The sequence below is a fragment of the Chiloscyllium punctatum genome, chromosome 15 (assembly GCF_047496795.1).
Source record: "Chiloscyllium punctatum isolate Juve2018m chromosome 15, sChiPun1.3, whole genome shotgun sequence".
NCBI lineage: Eukaryota > Metazoa > Chordata > Chondrichthyes > Orectolobiformes > Hemiscylliidae > Chiloscyllium > Chiloscyllium punctatum.
The window spans coordinates 18,831,965-18,853,574 of record NC_092753.1 but is presented as its reverse complement, the minus strand read 5'-3'; the positions used below and the strand labels follow the sequence as shown (position 1 = coordinate 18,853,574).

The following is a 21,610-nucleotide window of genomic DNA, read 5'->3' as shown; positions in this document are numbered from 1 at the left end:
TTTGTGCATGAGAAATGATATCTCACCAACTTAATTGAGTTTTTGATGAAGTGACAAAGACGATTGAAGAAGGCAGATGTTATCTATACAGATTTAAGCAAGGCATTCGCCAAGGTTCTTCATGGTAGACAGGTTCGCATGGTTAGATCACATGGAAGCCAGGAAAAGCTAGCCAATTGGATACAAAATTGGCTTGAAGACACAGAGGATGGTGCTGGAGGGTTGTTATTCAGATTGGAGGCCTGTGATCCGAAGTGTACTGCAAGAATCAGCTGGCTCCATTGCTTTTTGTCATTTATATAAATGATTTGGATGGAAGTAGGGGAGGAATGGTCAGTAGGCGAGTTTGAGAATATTTGTAGCTCAGGTTGAGGTTCTGGATGTAAGTTTGCTCGCTGAGCTGGAAGGTTTGTTTTCAGACATTCTGACACCATACTGGGTAACATCATCAATGAGCCTCTGGTGAAGTGCTGGTGTTACGTCCCGCTTTCTATTTATGTCTTCAAGTTTCCTTGGGTTGGTGATGTCATTTCCTGTTTTTTTACTCAGGGGATGGTAAATGGGGTCCAAGTCAATGTGTGTGTTGATAGAGTTCTGGTTGGAATGCCATGCTTCTAGGAATTCTCATGCGTGTCTCTGTTTGGCTTGTCCTAGGATGGATGTGTTGTCCCAGTCGAAGTGGTGTCCTTCCTCATCTGTATGTAAGGATACTAGTGAGAATGAGTCGTGTCTTTTTGTGGCTATTTGTTCATGTATCCTAGTGGCTATTTTTCTGCCTATTTGTCCAAACACTACTCAAGAGCCTGGAGGAGGAATGCCTCATTCTGCCTTGGGACCCTGCAACCACACGGGATAAACATGGATTTCAACAGTTTCCTCATCCGTGCCCCCCGCCCCCAACCCAGTCCCAGTCCCAGTCCCAGTCCCAAGGCTCTAACTCAGCACCACCCTCCGGACCGTCCATCACTGCCCCCTCTAACCTATCACCTCCCTCAACTTCATCCACCTATCGTTTTCCCAGCTACCTCCTCCCAATCCCAGCTACCTCCTCCCAACCCCAGCCCCCCTCCCATTTATCTCTCAGCCCCGACCCACAAGCCTCATTCCTGATGAAGAGCTTATGCTCAAAAAGTTGATTCTCCTGCTCCGCATATGCTGCCTGACCTGCTGTGCTTTTCCAGCACCACACTCTTGACTCTGATCTCCAGCATCTGCCGTCCTCACTTTCTCCAGAGTACAACAGGACCTTGATCAGTTGAGCAAATGAACTGAATAGTGGTAGATGGAATTTAGTTTAGATAAATGTGAGGTACTACATTTTTGGCAAGGCAAATCAGGACAGGACTTGGACACTTAATGGTAAAGTCTTGGCAGTGTTGCTGAACAAAGTTCTGGGGGTGCAGATTCACTCAGTTCCTTGAAAGTGGAGTCACAAGTAGATAAAGTAGTGAAGAAGGCATTTAATACACTTGCCTTTATTGGTCAGTGCATTGAGTATTGGGATGTCATGCTGTGACTGGACAGGATATTGGTTCGGCCAGTTTTGGAATACTGCGTTCAATTCTGGTCCCCCTGCAGTAGGGAAGATGCTGTTCAAGTTGAAGGGTGCAGAAAAGATTTACAAGAGCGTTACCAGGATTGGAGGGTTTGAGCTATAGGGAGAGGCCGAATGGTTAGGAATGTTTTTTCCCTGGAGCGGAGGGTTGACACATGTGGAGGTTTCAAAAATCAAGAGGGGTATGGATAGGGTGAATAGCCTGGGTGTTTTCTCAGGGTAGGGAAGTCCAAAACTAGAGGAAAGGGAAAAGATTTAAAAGGAACCTAAGGGGCAACTTTTTTCATGCAGAGGGTGGTATGTGTATCGAATGCGCTGCCAGAGGAAGTGGTGGAGGCTGGTACAATTACAACATTTAAAATGCATTTGAATAGGTATATGAATAGGAAGGAGTTAGAGGCATATGGGCTAAAGACTGGCAAATGGGATTAGATTAATCTGATAGGCTTGGATGAGTTGGACTGAAGGGTCTGTTGCCGTGCTGTCTCTGCCTTTGACTCTATGTCTATGTGATGTTTTAGCCTCATGTAATGTTTTTTTGCTGCAGAGACTTCCACAAGCTCTCCACTCTGTAGATGGAGGCATTCCTCCTTAGTGCTACCCTGTGTACTTCCTCAGATAAGAAACCCAAAACTGCACGCGATACACCACGGTATGGACTCACACTGTACAATTGTAGAAAGGCATCTCTGCTCCTGTAATCCAATCCTCTCACCATCAAAGCCAACGTACCTTCACTGCCTGCTGCTCCGGCAACACTGACTTTCAAAGACTTGCGTGTATGAGGGACACCCTGCTCTTGTAGCGTCTCCTTTCTCAGTTGATCAACATTCATTTTTTTTCCTGTTTTTGCTACCGGACCTCTCGTTGAAATATATTATACCACCTTGCATTTGCCCATTCGCTGAACTTGTCTTCATCCCACCATTGATTTGATATCGACACGTTCGGGTAAGTTTTCCACGTTTTTGTTTGGAAGCATACCAGTGTGTTGGGGCTGGAGTAGGGGAGTGCAGTTCTGGTAAGTGGTGTCTCACAGGATGATTTGCTGCTGATATCTCTCATTTCCTTTGTCATTGATTTTTCTCTCTCTCTACTGCCTGATGCCAGCTTGCGTTTCAGGAAGAGCCAGAGGCACGTCACAGCCTGTGTGCAGGCAGCAAGCAGTCAGGGCGAGGTGGTCATCTCAGCTTCGACCCAAGAGTGGTCCATCAAGAAGCACCTATACAGCACCCGGGACGTCACTGCAGCCGAGACTGTGGGCCGTGTGCTAGCTCAACGCTGCCTTGAGGCCGGGATCGGCTACCTCCAATTCCGGGCTATCCCTTGGGAATACCGGGCAGAGTCGGAAAGTCCCGAGAACTTTAAGAGAATGAGGGTCCTGATTAGTTTAGGAGGAAAGATGGGTGAATCACTTAAACAGGATTGTGGCTGATTGCATCCGGCCTCAACTCCACAGTCCTGCCCACTGTCTTGAAACCATTACTGACTAAAAAATTGTCTACCACCTCAAATTTATTCAGTGACTGTCACACTCTGGAGAAGCAAATCCCCTTATGAGAACATAGAACATAGAAAAATACAGCGCAGTACAGGCCCTTCGGCCCTCTATGTTGCGCCGACCGAAGCCTACCTAACCTACACTAGCCCAATAACCTCCATATGCTTGTCCAATGCCCGCTTAAATGACCATAAAGAGGGAGAGTCCACCACTGCTACTGGCAGGGCATTCCATGAATTCACAATCCGCTGAGTAAAAAATCTACCCCTAACATCTGTCCTATACCTACCACCCCTTAATTTAAAGCTGTGTCCCCTCGTAACAGCTGACTCCATACGCGGAAACAGGTTCTCACTGTCAACCCTATCTAAACCCCTAATCATCTTGTACACCTCTATCAAATCTCCCCTAAACCTTCTTTTCTCCAATGAGAAAAGTCCCCAAGTGCCTCAGCCTTTCCTCAATGATCTTCCTACCATGCCAGGCAACATCCTGGTAAACCTTCTCTGCACTCGTTCCAATGCCTCCACATCCTTCCTATAGTATGGCAACCAAAACTGCACACAATACTCCAGATGAGGCCACACCAGAGTCTTATACAACTGCAACATGACCTCAGGACTCCGGAACTCAATTCCTCTACCAATAAAGCCCAGTACACCATATGCCTTCATCACAGCACTATTTACCTGGGTGGCAACTTTCAAAGATCTGTGTGCATGGACACCAAGATCCCTCTGCTCATCCACACTACCAAGTAGTCTACCATTAGCCCAGTAATCCATCTTCTTGTTACTCCTAGCAAAGTGAATGACTTCACACTTAGCGACATTGAATTCCATTTGCCACCTTACTGCCCAGCTCTGCAACTTATCTATATCGCGCTGTAACCTGCCACATCCTTCTTCGCTGTCCACAACTCCACAGACTTTCGTGTCATCTGCAAACTTGCTCACCCAGCCTTCAAGCCCCTCCTCCAGGTCATTTATAAAAATGACAAACAGCAATGGTCCCAAAACAGATCCTTCTGGAACACCGCTAGTAACTGCGCTCCAAGATGAACTATACCATCAACTACTACCCTCTGTCTCCTTCCAGCCATCCAATTCCTAATCCAAGCCTCTAATGCACCCTTAATGCCATATCTCCGTAGTTTTTGCATTAGCCTGCCATGGGATACTTTATCGAACGCCTTGCTAAAATCCATATACACCACATCTACTGCTTTACCCTCGTCCACTTCCTTGGTCACCTTCTCAAAGAATTCAATAAGGTTTGTGAGGCACGACCTGCCCTTCACAAAGCCATGCTGACTATCCTTGATCACATTATTCCTATCCAGATGTTCATTAAATCCTATCCCTTACAATTCTCTCTAAGACTTTGCCCACAACAGAAGTGACACTCACTGGCCTATAGTTACTCGGGCTATCCCTGCTCCCCTTCTTGAACAAGGGGACCACATTTGCTATCCTCCAGTCTTCTGGCACTATTCCCGTAGACAATGACGACATAAAAATCAAGGCCAATGGATCCGCTATCTCCTCACTAGCTTCCCAGAGGATCCTAGGATAAATGCCATCAGGCCCAGGGGACTTATCTATTTTCATCCTTTCCAGTATTCCCCCGACCTCTTCCCTACGTACCTCAAGGCCATCCATTCTAATCACTTGTGACTCAATATTCACATCAGCAACAGTGTCCTGTTCCTGAGTGAATACTGAAGAAAAGTTTTGATTCAGTGTCTCACCAATCTCCTCCACCTCCACACACACAACTTCCCACTCCTATCCTTGACTGGACCGATACCTACCCTAGTCATCCTTTTATTCCTGACATACATGTAGAAAGCCTTTGGGTTTTCCCTAATCCTACCAACTAAGGACTTTTCATTACCCCTTCTCGCTGCTCTTAGCTCTCTCTTTAGATCCTTCCTGGCTACCTTATAACTCTCAATCGCCCCAACTGAACCTTAGGCCGCCCTCTTCCCTTTCACAAGGCATTCCAATTCCTTATTAAACCATGGCTCCCTCACAAGACCCTTTACTCCCTGCCTGACTGGTACATACTTATCAAGGCCACCCATTAGCTGTTCCTTGAACAATCTCCACATATCATTTGTGTTCTTCCCTTGAAGCCTATTTTTCCAATCCACGCATCCTAAGTCATGCCTCATCGCATCATAATTTCCCTGCCCCCAGCTATAACTGTTGGCCTGCAGTGCACACTTATCCCTCTCCATCACTAGAGTAAAAGTCACCGAGTTGTGGTCACTGCCCCCGAAGTGCTCACCTACCTCCAAGTCTAACACCTGGCCTGGTTCATAACCTAGAACCAAATCCAGTATAGCCTCACCTCTTGTTGGCCTGTCTACATATTGTGTCAGGAAACCCTCCTGCACACATTGGACAAACACCGACCCATCTAACGAACTCGAGCTATAGCTTTCCCAGTCAATATCTGGGAAGTTAAAGTCCCCCATAACAACCACCCTGCTACTTTCACTCTTCTCCTGAATCATCCTGGCAATACTTTCCTCTACTTCTCTCGGACAATTAGGAGGCCTGTAGAAAACTCCTAACAGGGTGACCTCACCTTTCCTATTTCTAACCTCCGCCCACACTACCTCAGATGGCAAGTCTTCCTCCATCACCCTTTCTACTGCTGTAATACTATCCTTGACAAGCAATGCCACACCTCCCCCTCTTTTACCCCCATCTCTGACCCTACTAAAACATTTAAACCCTGGAACCTGCAACAGCTATTCCTGTCCCTGTTCTACCCACGTCTCTGTAATGGCCACAACATCGAAGTCCCAGGTACCAACCCTCGTCATGTCTATTATTAAACGTGCCACATGTTAAGCCTAAAACGATGACCTCTCATATGAACGAGGACCGTAAGGAAGCCACTCAGCTCCTCCAGCTTACTCTGCCATTCAATAAGATCATGGCCGATCTGATTTTAACTTTGACTCAATGTTGCAGGACATCCTCCCAAATCTTTCAGCCTCTTAACCTACATTGCCCCACAAGGGGAAACATCTTCTCTGCGTCTACTTTGTTAATCTCCTTTAGCATCTTACAAACTTCAATTAGATCTTGTGGGTGAATTACCACAAGCTACCTTTAATTTGGCTACTTACTAAGGAATCTCCAAGACAATCCAGTATTAAAACAGAGGAACCTCTATTATCTGAATGAGTTGGGCGAGCACCTTCTCGTTCGGATTGCAGTGCTCTACCAGACAGTTTGTTTCAATCAATAATTTTGATGAGTCTGCTATTTGAACAAACTAATCTTTGCATTCTGCAAATTGCAGGTTAAACTGAGAAGGACTTAAACCCTTAACATCACATAAATATATGAAATCCCTGCATGAAGCAAGGTCCTGAACAGCTTCTACAATCACAAGAGCATTTGTCAAGTTTCTGTGAACTCAGTGTCACAGTAGGAAATCAGAAGCACTGCCTTGCGCATGTTTACTTTCTCGGCAATTTATTTCAAGAACTGCCCAGTAAAGTGACGGAAATAAAGCACTTACGTTTGAAAAGGACTGTGTAAATAATCCTTACGTGAAACCAAAAACTCCACTCATTGTTGCTTGAGGTGATTGTGTTTCTTTGATTTTGCCAGTGTTTTCACATGTTCTTCAGTACAGGCAATCCAAATTCACCTACCTCTTTGATGTAATATTTTTATTTGACCTTGAGACCTTGTTCGGATAATCTGAAATACGGATAATTGAGGTTAGTCTGTACTTAATCTTTATTGCACGTGGCAGCCAAAATAAGGACCTCCGGTCAGCGAGTTAGGCCTCACAACCCAGCTTGGGTATTACCTGATTCATGGTGGAATTTAGCTACGATTCCGACCTACAATGTCTGTCTTTGGATGTCCAGGGTATCATCCTTGTACAGTGCCGTTCTTCAGAGTTCTGCTGCTGAGGAATCCTGAATCTGAAATCTACTAGAATTTTCTGCCTTGTGATGTGACATGATTGATGCTCCTTTAGATTTGTTCATCCACAATATTGATTCTGGAGTATTCAAGTCTTTGGATTGCCTTCTTATTGGGAGTAGCTTTTCTGTTCCTTGTTACACTTGATGCCAACTTTCTATTCAAAACATTGCATGTTGTGCCAGTAACCCCTTCACTTCAGTACATCCCTCATGCAGGGAATATTAATTACCTATTAGTCACAAGACAGCTGGTTGTCAAACAATTAACTTTGCTAACCCTGGAAACGGGTTATTTATGTTGCTTTGACTCCTTTTTCTCCCAGGGATGGTTAATTGGCATGTTGCCTTTAATTCCTTCATAACAATTTCTCCTTGTCCCTTACATCTCAGGAAACAGTTCAAGTCTGCAGTATCGCAATCTTCTAAACTGAGTTTTAACCTGGGATAAAAATGGGAGTTTGTCAGTCGAAATAGCAATCACAAAACCCTGGAATAATGAAAGAAATGTTGTGGGGGAGGAGGAAACAATCAGAATTTTTTTAGGCTCATCGATTGAGGTAGGAATCACAATCCCATAGGGATAGTTGTCTGGGAGAGGTATTACAGAAGAAGAGGGTAGATTTGACAGTAGGAGAAGAATCACTGCCTCAGGATTGGGCAGAGAAGGGACAGCTACCTTGTGGGGTAGAGAGAGGGAGGGCAGCAAGGGGCTATCAGCGAATAAACTCACCTCATCTCCATCTCTCTGTGCTCTGCAGGTCCAGCGATTCCGCTCTGCACTAAAAGACAGTGGGCTGATCCTCAGCGAACCACGGAGAGTGTACCAGTCGACGCATGGGAATTTAGGAACGAAGGTGAGATGGGGCAAAGGCATCGCAACAAGTTCGTTTCGATTCCTAAATAAAGCAAAAGATTCTGTCTGACTTCAGAACTCATTCTTTTCACGGGTTGTCATAAGGGATGCGGGGTGAGGGTGCAGGCTTCACACACAGCAAGATGATCCCAGATTGCTCCATCTCCCTACCATCAGCCAAGGTTTATTCTGAGCTCACTGATCTTATCTGCTGGGGGACTGACTGGTCTCCTGCCTGTTCCTGTATAACAGGATTGAGGAACGGAATGATCTCCTGTTCCTGTGTTACAAGACAAGGGGAGTACTCAGTGAATGATAGGACACTAGGAAACTCAGAGGAACAGGGGTCTTGCCCACAGATCCCTGAAGGTGAAGAGACAGATTAATAGATATCTAAGCATCCATGACCATTTCCATTTAGAAGGACAAGGGCAGCAGATACATTGAACCCCAACCCCTCAAGTTCCACTCCAAGACACTCACCATCCTGACTTGGAAATATATTGCCATTCCTACACTGTCGCTGGGTCAAAATCATGGAATTCCCTCCCTGAGGGGTCTACCTATATCTCATGGACTGCAGCAATTCAGGAAGGCAGCTCATCACCAACTTCTCAAGAGCCACTGGGCACTGGTGATAAATGCTGGCCAGCTAGTGATGCTCATGTCCCACAAGTGACTAAAAACAAATTCCATTCCACTGAGACTGTTCCAGAAAAAGAGAGATTTCACCAATCGCCTCTTAATCCTGGGGATGCAAAAATCATCACAAACTTGGGATTTTAATTCCTGCAGCATCTTGGCAGTGCTTTTCTTTCTGGACACCATTATGTTCCTGTTAGAGTAAAGCTGGTAAATTCCGGTTCAGTGGATGAAGACATAAAGTCATAGAGACATACAGCACAGACTTCGGTCCAACTCGTCTATGCCAACCAGATACCCTAAATTAATCTAGTCCCATTCACCAGCACTTGGCCTATATCCCTCTAAACCCTTCCTATTCATATACCCATCCAGAGGCCTTTTAAGTGTTGTAATTGTACTAGCCTCCAACAATTTCTCAGGCAGCTCATTCGATACATGCACCACCCTCTGCGTGAAAAAACTGCCCCTTTTAAATCTTTCCCCTCTCATGCTAAACCTGTGCCCTCAAGCTTTTGACTCGCCCACCCCGAGGAAAGTACCTTGTGCATTTACCCTATTCATGCCCCTCATGATTTTATAAACCTCTGTAAGGTCACCCCTCAGCCCCCAGGGAAAATAGCCCCAGTGTATTCCACCTCTCCTTATTGCTCAAATCCTCCAATCCTGGCAACATCCTTGTAAAACTTTCCTAAACCCTTACAAATTTCACAACATCCTTCTCATAGCAGGGAGGCCAGAATTGCGCACAGTATTTTAATAATGGCCTAACAAATGTCCTGTACAGCTGCAACATGACCTCCCAAAGTCTATACTCAATGCACTATGCAATAACGGCATGTATACCAAATGCCGCCTTCATTGAGGCTCTGTTTGAACAAGTATAAGGAGGCATATGTTAGGTATAGACAACTGGGATCAAGTGAATCCTTTGAAGAGTATTTCAAGAAAGATAGATAGGTCCATTATTAAGAGGGAAATCAGGGGACAAAAGGAGATGAGATTGCCATGGCAGATAAGGTTAACAGTAATCCAGAGATTCAACGCATATGTTAAGAGCAGCTAAGGAAAAAATAAGGCACCTTAAAGATGGATGAGGTTATCTTTGTGTGGAACCACAGATGATGGCAGGCATACTAAATTTTGTGCCAGTTTTTACTGTGGAGAAACATGAAGGCGAGAGAACTGAGAATAAATATTGATGTTTTGAAAACAATCCACATTACAGAAGAGGAGGTGCTGGAAATCTTAAAAACACTTAAACGTGGATAAATCTCTGGGACCTGATCAAGTGTATCCCAGGACGTTGTGGATAGACAGAGAAGAAATTGTGGGCCCACTACCATAGATATCTATGGGGCACTAGAGGACTGCAGGTCAACTAATGTGCCTTTAATTTAAGGAAGGCTCGAAGGAGAAGCCAGGGAACTATAGACCAGTGAATCTGTCATCGGTGCCACATGGAGTTATAGAGTCATAGAGATGTACAGCACAGAAACAGACCCTTCCAGTCCAACTCATCCATGCTGACCAGATATCCTAAACTAATCTAGTTCTATTTGCCAGCACTTGGTCCAGATCCATCTAAATGCCTCCTATTCATGTGCTCATCCAGATGCCTTTTAATGTCGTAATTGTACCAGCTTCCACCACTTCCTCTGGCAGCGTATTCCATACATGCACCACCCTCTATGTGGAAAAGTTGCCTCTTAGGTCCCTTTTAAATATCTCCCCTCTCACCCTCAACCTATGCCCTCTAATTCTGGAGCTCCCCCATCTCAGGGAAAAGACCTTGTCTATTTGTCCTATCCATGCCCCTGCATGATTTTATAAACCTCGAAAAGGTCACCGCCCAGCCTCAGATACTCCAATGAAAATTGCCCCACCCATTCAGCCTTTCCCTTTTGCTCAAACTCTCTAACCCTAGCAAAATCCTTGTAAGTCTTTTCAGAACCCTTTCAAGTTTCACAACATCCATCTTATAGCAGGAAGAGCAAAATTGCACACCGTATCCCAAAAGTGGCCTAACCAAGGTCCTGTACAGCCGCAACATGATCTCCCAACTCCTTTACTCAATGCTCTGACCAAACACCACCTTCACTATCCTATCTACCTGCGACTCCACTTTCAAAGAACTATGAACCTTCACTCCAAGGTCTGTTTGTTCAGCAGCACTCCCCAGGACCTTAGTGTTAAGTATACAAGTCCTGCCCTGATTTGCCTTTCCTAAATGCTGCACCTCACATTTATCTAAATTAAACTCCATCTGCCACTCCTAAGCCCATTGGCCCATCTGGTCAAGATCCTGTTGTAATCTGAGGTAACCTTCTTCGCTGTCCACTACACCTCCAATTCTGCGGTCACCTGCAAACTGACTAACGACACTTCACATCCATATTATTTATATAAATGACACAAAGCAATGAACCCAGCACTGATCCTTGTGGCACACTGCTGGTCACACGCCCCCAATCTGAAGGCAATCATGCGTCAGCACACTGTCTTCTTCCCTCGAGCCAGTTGTTGAAGAGATTATAAAATATCATATTTATAAAAATAAAATTATAAAATACATTGCATTTGGAGAGGTAAAGACAGATTAAGGTTAGTCAGCATAGCTTTGTGATTGGGAAATTGTGTCCCATCAATTTGATTGAGGTTTTTGAGGACGTAATTAAAAGGATTAATAAAAGTAGAGCATTAGATGTTGTTGACATAGACTTTAGTAAAACCTTTGATAATGTTCTACATGGTAGACTAATTAGTATAGTTAGATCACATGGGATACAATTGGATACAAAATTAGCTTGACAATAGAAAACAGAGGAAGATTGTAGAGTTAATTTTAGACTGGAGGCTGGTAACCAGTGGTGTTCAGCAAGTTTCGGTGCTGGGTCCACTGCTGTTCATCAAAACGATTTGGATCAGAGGTTGTTGACTTGCTTGTTGGAAAGTTTGTTTGCAGACTTTTCAACACCGTATCAGGTAACATAATCAGTCCATCTCCCGTGAAGCGTTGGTGTTCTGTCCTGGTTGTTATTTATGTCTTCCGGTTTGCTGAGGTGGGTTGTTTCATATCTGGTTTTGTTTCTTAGTTGTTGGTGTATGGGGTATAATTCTACATGTTTGTTAATGGAGTTCAAGGTTGAGTGGCAGGCCTTCAGGGATTCCCATGCATGTCTTTGGCTTGTCCGTGGATAGGTACGTGTGTCCCAGTCAAATTGGTCTCCTTCATTGTCCATGTGTATGGACACAAGTGATAGTTGATCATATATCTTGGTGGCTAGTTGGTGTTCATGTATCCTGATGGCTAGTTTTTTTTCCAGTGTGCCTTTTGTGGCAATCTTTCCATGGTATTTTGTATATAATGTTGATTCTGTTAGTTGCAGGTATGGGATCCTTTATGCTCATCAGTAGCTGTTGTAGCGTAATTGCTGATTTGCGGGCTACCATAATACCTAGGGGTCAGAGTAGTCTGGTGTTTGTTTCAGAAATGTCCTTGACGTATGGCAAAGAAATGCACAGAAATTCCTGGAGGTCTGGCACTCAACCTGGCATTCCATTAACAAACATTTTGAGTCAGATCCCATATTCCAACCACTAAGAAACATTACCAGAAATGTTACCACCTACCTCAGCAAACACACAAATATCAAGTGGGAAGAACACAGGAAATGGGTGGCACAGTGGTTAGCACTGCTGCCTCACAGCGCCAGCAGACCTGGGTTCGATTCCCGTCTCAGGTGACTCTATGTGTGGAGTTTGCACATTCTCCCCGTGTCAGCGTAGGTTTCCTCCGGATGCTCCAGTTTCCTCCCGCAATCCAAAAATGTGCAGTTAGGTGAATTGGCCATGTTAAATTGCCCGTAGTGTTAAATGAAGGGTAAATGTAGGGGAATGGGTCTGGGTGGGTTGCGCTTCGGTGGGTCGGTGTGGACTTGTTGGGCCAAAGGGCCTGTTACCACACTGTAAGTAATCTAATCTAATCTACCAATGCTTCATTAGAGGCGCCCTGATGATGCTTCCCATGACGAAATGCCTGCAATCAAACCTACCAGTTCAGCGAACAAGTCTACAACCTGAGCTACAAATCTTCTCAAGAACTTCGAGTTGGATGAGAGTTTAGGAGGAAGGATTAGTAGGTTTGTGGATGACACCAAAACTGGTGGTGGAGTCGATAGTGGAAATTCGCCAAGAGTACAGTAGAATTTTGATCGGTTGGGTCAACAGGCTGAGTGGCAGTTGGAATTTAATTTGAATAAATGCATTTTGATAAAGTGAACCAGGACAGGATTTATAATTAATGGTAGCACCCCGAGTACTGTTGTAGAACAGAGATCTAGGGGTTCAGGTACATAGTTCTTTGAAAGTTGTGTCACAGGTAGACAAGAGGTTTAAGAAGGCTTGCTTGCCATCATTGCTCAGACCATTGAATATAGGAGTTGGGACATCATTTTGTACAAGACATTGGTAAGTCCTCTTGGGAGGACAGTGCACATTTCTGGTCACCCTGATATAGGAAGGATATTATTAAATTGGAGAGGGTTTAGAAAAGATTTATCATGATGTTGTTGTGACTGAAGGATTTGAGTTATAAGGGGAGACTGGAATGGTTTTCACTGGCATGTAGGAGGTTGAGGGATGACCGTATAAAGGGGCATAGAAAAGGTGAATAGAAAAGTTATTTCCTCAGTTGGGGGACTTCAAAACTTGGGGCATATTTTAAAGGTGAGAAGAGAAAGATTTAACAAGGAACTGAATGACAACTTATTCACACAGAAGGTGGTCCATGTGTGGAACAAACTGCCGTAGGAAGTGGTGGATGCAGGTATAGTTCACAACATTTCAAAGACATTGGACAGTACACGATTAGGAAAGGTTCAGAGGGAAGTGGGCCAAATTCAGGCAAATGGGACTAGTTCACTTTAAGAAACCTGGTCAGCTTGGATGAGTTGGACCAAAGGGTCAATTTCTGTGCTGTATGATTCTATGGCCACATTTATTTGCACCTTCTTTCAAATATTATCTTTGTCTTCCTTAGAAGGCCATGGTGGACCTTTCCTAGTGGGGTTTTGTTTTTAAATTGATTTTTTTTTGTTGTTGAATATTTTTCAATTGTTGCTTTCAATGTTTCCAGCTTTCTATTTGTCACCATAGCTTTTTGTCCATATGCCCAATAAACCTAGCCCACTCTCCCCTAAATTTATGTTTTATGTGCTAGCTTTATGTTTTTTGCAGTCTGGTCACCATATTATAAGAAGGATGTGACAGCATTGGGAAATTTACCAGGATATCACCTGGACTCAGGGTCTGAGCAATGAGAAAAGTTTGGAGAGACAGTGGTTGATTTTCTTGGAGCAGTAAAGATTGGGAGAGGATCTTATAGAAACATGCAAGGTTGTGTGAGACATAGATAAGGATGGGAGGGAATGTTTCCCATTACTAGATAGATCAATAACCAGGGAGCATTGATTTAAGATCGAAGACCGAGAGGAGAGTGAATGAGAATTATTTTCACTCAGAGCAGAGAGAGTCGAGAGAGTCACTGCTTCAAAAGGTGGGAGAAAGTGAGGACTGCAGATGCTGGAGGTCAAAGTCAAAAACCATGATGCTGGAAAAGCACAGCAGGTCAGGCAGCATCCGAGGAGCAGGAGAGTCGACATTTTGGGCATAAGCTCTTCATCAGGAATGTCCTGATTGAATGCCTATGTCTGAAATTTTGACTCTCCTACTTCTCGGATGCTGCCTGACCTGCTGTGCTTTTCCAGCACCACACATTTTGGCTCTGCTTCAAAGGGTGGTTGAGTGAGACATTAGCTTATCATGAAGTCATATTTAGATACAGGCCAACTATTGGAAAATGGTATTAAGAGTCACATCACAGAAATAATGGGCTGCAAATGTCTGTGAGTCTAAATGTCTGTTTGGGACTGGAGTTTATCAATATTAGATATTTCTTAACCATCCTCTTCAGAGATGTTGCGGCACGGTGGCTCAGTGGTTAGCCTCACAGTGCCAGAGACCTGGATTTGATTCTTGCTTTGGGTGACTGTGTGGAGCTTGTGCCTTCTCCCCATGTCTGCGTGGGTTTCCTCTGGGTGCTCCGATTTCTTCCCAAAGTCCAAAGATGTGCAGGTCAGGTGAATTGGTCATGCTAAATTACCCATAGGTTAGGTGCAGTAGTCAGGGTGGGTTGCTCTTCAGAGGGTCGGTGTGGACTTGTTGGGCCAAATAGCCTGTTTCCACCCTGTAGGTAATGTAATGTTATGACATAGCTCTGGAGTAGTGAGGGCGTAAACTTGGGTTTCCTGCCTTTGAGGTAGGACACACACTGCACCACAAGTGGCCCCTCATTGACTCTACTCCAGAAGCTAGGAGGTATAAGATTTATATTCCTTTACAGGGAGTGTAAATGTTACTGACTCGGCCCACAGAGTAGTTATGAGTCAGCTACATTGCAGTGGGTCTTTAGTGACTTGTAGACCAGGCTAGATAAGGATGACTATGAAATAAACCTGATGAAGGAGCAGTGCTCCGAAAGCTAGTGCTTCCAGTAAAACCTGTTGGACTATAACCTGGTGTTGTGTGATTTTTAACTTTATACACCCCAGTCCAACACTGGCATTTCCAAATCATTACTAAATAAACATTAGTGAACCAGACGTGTTTGATTTATATGACAATCAGCAATATTTACATGATTGATTTTGGACTTGCTTTTTATTCCAGATTTTTATTGAATTTATATTATGCCATCTACCATGGTAGGATTTGAACCCCTGTCCCCAAAGCATTAATGTAGGGTTCGAGAGTATTGATGTGGTGAGAATATCAATGTACCATCATTTCCTCACATCTCCATATTGAACATTACTGCCCGCACTGCTGTTATGAAACAACATGCTCAAGAATAGAAATGCTGGATTCTGGGACATAACTTTTAATTCAAAATCTTATTATAAGGCTTTTTATTTTAATTTTTAGTATGTAGATGTCTTATTTTTGATAGAATCCTTCAGATATTTGTGTGTGAGTCAGTATTTGCCTCTTAAATCCACAAACTCTTTCCCACATCTACAAGGTGTAAGTCAACACAGTGATGGAATACTTCACTTACGTCAGATGAATCCTCCTCCAACAAGAATCAGAAAGCTGGATGTCATACCAGGTTTTGCAATTTACATATGAAATAAGTGAAACTAACATGGTCATTCTAACAGATGACAGACTTAACAAACATCTGGGTCTTTTTCAATATATAATTTCAGTTACATCACACTGTAAACTTTTGCTCCAAACTGTGTCTTACAACCTTATTCTCCACAACCATCTGATGAACATGCAGCGTTCTGAAACCTCGTGCTTCTAAATAAACCTGTTGGACTATAACCTAATGTTGTGTGATTTTTAACTCCTATTTAGAGGTCACAGAAGTGATTTTATTTAATGCTCAAATCTGTAACAAGTACATAGACTTTAATTTCCATTATAACAACAGTTTATATCCTCCTGTTGATACCAGAAACGCAGAATGTTTGTGACTTGTTGATAAACCAATCACCAATGTAGAACAGTAGCATTCTCACTATCAGTTTGTACATTTTCACTTGTGTAATGACCCCACTAGTCTGAGCGGAGAATTCTCTGCGACACAAAGGGTCAGCAAGCACAGAGTAGGGTGATCCCGGATCGTGAGGGGAAAAAGAAAACGCAGTGCGGTGAAATTGACATAGGAATTGAAATTGACATCGGAAGTGAAATTGACATTGTCAGAGAAACCCAGCGCAGGAATAAGGTAGAGGGGTATGGAGGGGCGGTGGACAAGATGGAAAGGACGGGGTCAAGGGAGGGCACAGACGGCTGTGTAAGGGCATGACCAAGTGTTAACCTTCATGGTGTGGTGGGGGGATGAAGGTCGGGTCTGCAGGCAATGATAGTCTCCAGCTGAGAGTCATGAGAACCCAGAATCACTGTGTGTGAGTGAGGGTGCATGTTTGGGTGTGTGTGGCCGTGTGTGAGTGTGTTGCTGCATGTGTGTGCATAGGTGCATGTGTGGTGTGTGTCCTGTGTGTGTGGGTGCATGCGTGTGTGTGTGTCTGCGTGTGTGTGTGGGTGTGTGCGTGCATGCGTGTGTGTGTGGCTGCGTGTGTGTGTGCGTGCATGCGTGTGTGTGTGTGGCTGCGTGTGTGTGTGTGTGTGCGTGCATGTGTGGGTGTGTGTGTCTGTGTGTGTGTCTGTATGTGTGTGCATGTAGGGATATGCGGGTCTGTGAGAGTGTGTGTCGGTGCATGTGTGTGAGTGTACTGGGGTATCAGTTTGTGAGAAGGTGCGTGAGTGGCTGTGAATGTGGAAGTGTTTGAGTGAGTTTATGAGAGTGAGCTTGTGTTTGAGAGAGGGTATGCATGAGTGTGTGGGTCGTTAGGAGTGTGCTTTTGTGTGTGTGCGTGTGCTTGTGCGTGTCCGTGAAATAGTATACAGTGCAGTGTTGTCACGTGTCGTGTGACATGAACCAAAGGGCCCAGTTAAAGTCATCCCCATGGGTACCGAACTTGACTATCAACCTCTGCTTGGCAATGCCTCTGCATTGTTGGCTGTCCCATAGTCTGCCTTGGAGGATTGTCACCCAGGGGTCGGAGACCGAAAGGCACAGAGAGCTGAAGTGCTCTCCGACTGGGAGGCTAGAACCAGTCTGACTCAAGATTGCGACACAGACTGACTTTAACCTCACACCTTTAATGCATTGTCTGAGCTGAGATGGCATCTTTTGTTAGACAACCTGAAGTTATCTCGACAACGTAACTTTAAAAAGGTTCTGAGGTTCTTATATAAAGGAACGGAAACTAGTAAACCCATTATAAAGATGAAAGGCTTAACCTAAATGTGTTTAATATATCATTTCAGCTGCATGAAACTGTAATACTTTTGCTATAAATACTGCGTCTTATGGTCCTTCTTATCATCAGGTTGATCTACAGCGGATACACTCCATCCATTCTTTATCCTTCAAAGAAAATCAGTCACCTTCATCAGACACTACCTTCCCTTAACAAATCCATGATGACTATCACGGATGATGACGTGGAGGAGCCTGTGGTGGACTGGGGAGGACAAAGTTCAAAATCACACAATACCAGGTTATCGTCCAAGTAGCTTTCGGAGCACTCCTAAAACTAGTGCTTCCAAATAAAGCTGTTGGACTGTAATCTGGTGTTGTGTGATTTTTAACTTTATCCTGGATTAAACTTTCACTCACTGTGTGGTCATTTCTATCATCTCTCAGAGTTTTATCGAGTCATTTTCTCATACTGGAAATATAAAAGCAGCTGGTGTCCACTCCTCCTATTTCTGACCTGCACCTAAAACAATAACATTACCGATTCGATATGAGAAATAACGTTGTTTGGATATTTGTGAACTGTCCACCCACATTTCACTTGATATTGGGCTGTCGTTCACAAAAAACAAAATGAGAGTAATGTTGAAATGAGTGAAATCCGGAAACATTTCTTTCGAAATAAGATGGAAAACCAAGGAATTCTGCCATGACTCTAGTTTATTTGAACCGTGATCGACTTGACTCCTTAATCCTCCTGGGGACATCCTCAACTTCAAAGTTGTGTCTGCACTCCAGAGATCTGGCAGATTCAATGTGATGTGCAGATGGAGGTGTTTCATTACCACTGAATCGATCGGCTCTTTTGGTTGTGGAGTGGTTTTAAAATGCACTGCTTGCGATGGCCGAGAATCGAACCCGGGTCAACTGTTTGGAAGGCAGCTATGCTCACCACTATACCACCATCGCTACGGCCAGAAGCGCTCTAGAAATCAGCTGATGTGCCATAATAGTTCTTGACTCTAAATTTCGTTGTTGTTTTGTTGGAAATTTTGCAGTGAAATATTAGAATTGAGAAGTCATAAAAGACCGTGTTTTACTGAGTGGATCGGTCTCCTGATGCCCCGCCTCACTTTTTAAGACACATAAAGCAGCATTTCGGATTTATCATCATCTGAAATCAATCAATAACAAAAATAGCACGAAAATCCCAGGGCAACCCTGGAACGATCACACATTTAAAACTTGTGAAGTTCTCAGAAATGTTCATCGGACCGAAACGTGAACTCTGATTTCTCTTCATACACCTTTACCACTGACTTCGGGTTTGGTTTCTGATTTACAGCGTCCGCAGTTCTTTCGGGTGTTAAAACTTAGGAAGGGTTTTTGGAAGACAAAAGGATTTGTCAGAGTGAGGCCATCCTGCAGTAACTGTGGAGAGGAGTGAATTCTGGGTAACAGTTCCCGAAACAGAACCCTCTTGAGGAATATGTATTAATTTGAAGTTCGATGCCATTGTATGATTTGCAGTTTTCTCTTTTACTTTGTAGAAGAGGGGAAGGTGTCATTCAGCAGTAAGTGTTTTTTTTATCAGGAGCGTATGTTTTGGAGATGCCAGTGTTGGATTGGAATATGCAAAGTTAAAAATCACACAACACCAGGTGATAGTCCAACAGGTTCAATTGGTAGCACTAGCTTTTTGAGCGTTGCTCCTTCACCAGGTGGTTGTCCGAAATCTCGAGCTTCCACTTAAATCTGTTGGACTATACCCTGGTGTTGTGTGATATTTAAGTCAGAGTCATAGAGTCACAGAGATGTCTTGAATGGAAACAGACCGTTCGGTCCAACATGTCCATGCCGACCAGATATCCCAACCCAATCTAGTCCCACTTGCCAGCACCTGGCCCATATCGCTCCAACCCTTCCTATTCATATACCCACCAACTGCCTCGTCAATGTTGTAATTGTACCAGTGCCCACCACATCCTATGGCAGCTCATTCCATACACGTGCCACCCTCTCCGTAAAATGTTGCCCCTTAAGTCTCTTTTATATCTTTCCCCTGTCACCCTAAATCTCTGCCTTCTACTTCTGGTCTCCCCGACCCCAGGGAGCTGTCTTTGTCTCTTTATCCTATCCATGCCCCTCATAGGTGCCCCTCTATAAGGTCACCCCTCAGCCTCCGACGCTCCAGGGAAAACAGCTCAAGCCTGTTCAGCCTTTCCCTGTAGCTCCGATCTTCCAACCCTGGCAACATCCTTGTAAATCTTTTCTGATCCCTTTCAAGTTTCACAAAATATTTCTGATAGGAAGGAGACCAGATTTGCACACAATATTCCAACAGCCGCAACATGACCTCCCAACTCCTGTACTCAATACTCTGACCAATAAAGGAAAGCGTACGAAATGCCTCCTTTGCTATCCTGTCTACCTGCGACTCCACTTTTAAGGAACTATGAACCTGCACTCCAAGGTTTCTTTGTTCAACAATACTCTCTAGGACCTTACCATTAAGCGTATAAGTCCTGCTAAGACTTGCTTTCCGAAAATGCCGCACCTCACATTTATCTGAATTAAACTCTATCTGCCACTTCTCATTCAATTGGCCCATCTGGTCCAGATCCCGTTGTAATCTGAGGTAACCCGCTTTGCTGTCCACTACATGTCCACTTTTGGTGTCATCCACAAACTTACTAATTGTACCTCTTATGCTCACATCCAAATCATTTATGTAAATGACAAAAAGTAGTGGACCCAGCACCGATCCTTGAGGCACTCCACTGGTCAGAGGCCTCCTGTCTAAAAAACAACCACTCAACGCCACCCTCTGTCTTCTACCCTTGAGCCAGTTCTGTATCCAAATGGCTAGTTCTCCCTGTATTCCATGTGATCTAAAGTTGCTAACCAGTCTCCCATGGGGAACCTTGTCGAACGCCTTACTGAAGTCCATATAGTTTACATCTACTACTCTGTCCTCGTCAATCCGCTTTGTTACTGCTTCAAAAAAACTCAATCAAGTTTGCCTGACTTGATTTCTCAAACACAAAGCCTTGTTGACTATCCCTAATCAGTCCTTGCCTTTCCAAATGCAAGTACATCCTGTCCCTCAGGATTCCCTCCAACAACTTGCCCACCACCGAGGTCAGGCTCACCGGTCTATAGTTCCCTGGCTTGTCTTTACCACCCTTCTTAAACAGTGGCACTATGTTTGCCAATCTCCCGTCTTCCTGCACCTTACCTGTGACAATCGATGATACAACTATCTCAGCAAGAGGCCCAGCAATCACTTCTCTAGCTTCCCACAGAGTTCGCGCGTACACCTGATCAGGTCCAAGGGATTTATCCACCTTTAACCATTTCAAGACATCCAGCACTTCCTCCTCTGTAATCTCAACATTTTGCAAGATGTCACCATCTATTTCCCGACAGACTATGTTTCTTTTATTTTATTAAACAATGCACAGTTTGCAAATGAATTACCATTAACAGCTGCACACAGAGAAACAGCAATTTTACAAGGGAAAGTAGTGGCAAAGCCAGGCCCCAACCCTACCAGTTCAACCAGTTTTCAGGGAAATGAGGACAAACCTCAAATCCCACTTTCAATCATTACAAAACACTACCAATAATATTTGTACATATAAGACAGTCCAATTACGTTTTAAAAAATGTATACAATATAGACCACAAGCAACCCACCAGTCCCTCCCACCTTCCGGCCACTCTAAGGCAACCTGCCCCTACACCCCTTCCAGCTCTTGACCTACCTCATGCCCCTTCCAGCTCTCAGTCCACCCTGACACACCTTCCGGCCTCCTCTAGGACAGCCCACCCTGGCTTGTTCCCCTTGTATCGGACAGTTCAAGTTAGAAATAAGGAGTGGAGACCAGCTGCTATTATATTTCCTGTGGTGAGAAAATTATTGGAAAATCTCTGACCTACAATAGAAATGATCAAATAGAGTGTGAAATTTTAATCCAGGAGAGTCAGCATGGACTCGTTAAGAGAAGATCGTGACTGATGAACTTAACTGATTATCTTTGAAGGAACAATATTATTAATTGAGATAGCATTTGTGATGTAGCTCAAATGGATCACAGGAATAGTGGTATATGTTCTTGGCTGAAATAGCACAGTTGTGAGAACGTTAGCCTGAAGATCTGACCTGGTGTTGGACAAGAGTTGATTTAGTTTTTACTGACACAATGACAATGCTTCTTTCTTTGCTATAAACTGTCTCTCGTTCCATGACCCCATGTAACTGT

General features: G+C 44.1%; 1 protein-coding gene, 1 long non-coding RNA gene and 1 other non-coding gene across 3 annotated transcripts in view; 2 read left to right on the top strand and 1 right to left on the bottom strand.

The window, feature by feature from the left end:
• The window catches only part of LOC140486099 (large ribosomal subunit protein uL18m-like), an 81,781-nt gene extending 78,776 nt beyond the window's left edge, over positions 1 to 3,005 (top strand). Inside the window, exon 3 of the mRNA XM_072584756.1 lies at positions 2,666 to 3,005. Within this exon, the coding sequence (XP_072440857.1) occupies positions 2,666 to 2,990 (325 nt within the window). The 3' untranslated portion in view covers positions 2,991 to 3,005. The remainder of the gene's footprint in view (positions 1 to 2,665) is intronic.
• Positions 3,006 to 4,008: 1,003 nt separating this feature from the next.
• On the top strand, positions 4,009 to 15,881 carry LOC140486100 (uncharacterized). The gene is made up of 3 exons (XR_011962522.1): positions 4,009 to 6,664; positions 7,776 to 7,871; positions 15,594 to 15,881. It is a non-coding gene; the product is annotated as an uncharacterized lncRNA (long non-coding RNA).
• A 2,361-nt stretch (positions 15,882 to 18,242) lies between these two features.
• Positions 18,243 to 18,314, bottom strand: trnag-ucc (transfer RNA glycine (anticodon UCC)). The gene has a single exon. It is a non-coding gene; the product is annotated as a tRNA-Gly (tRNA).
• Between the last annotated feature and the right edge of the window lie 3,296 nt (positions 18,315 to 21,610).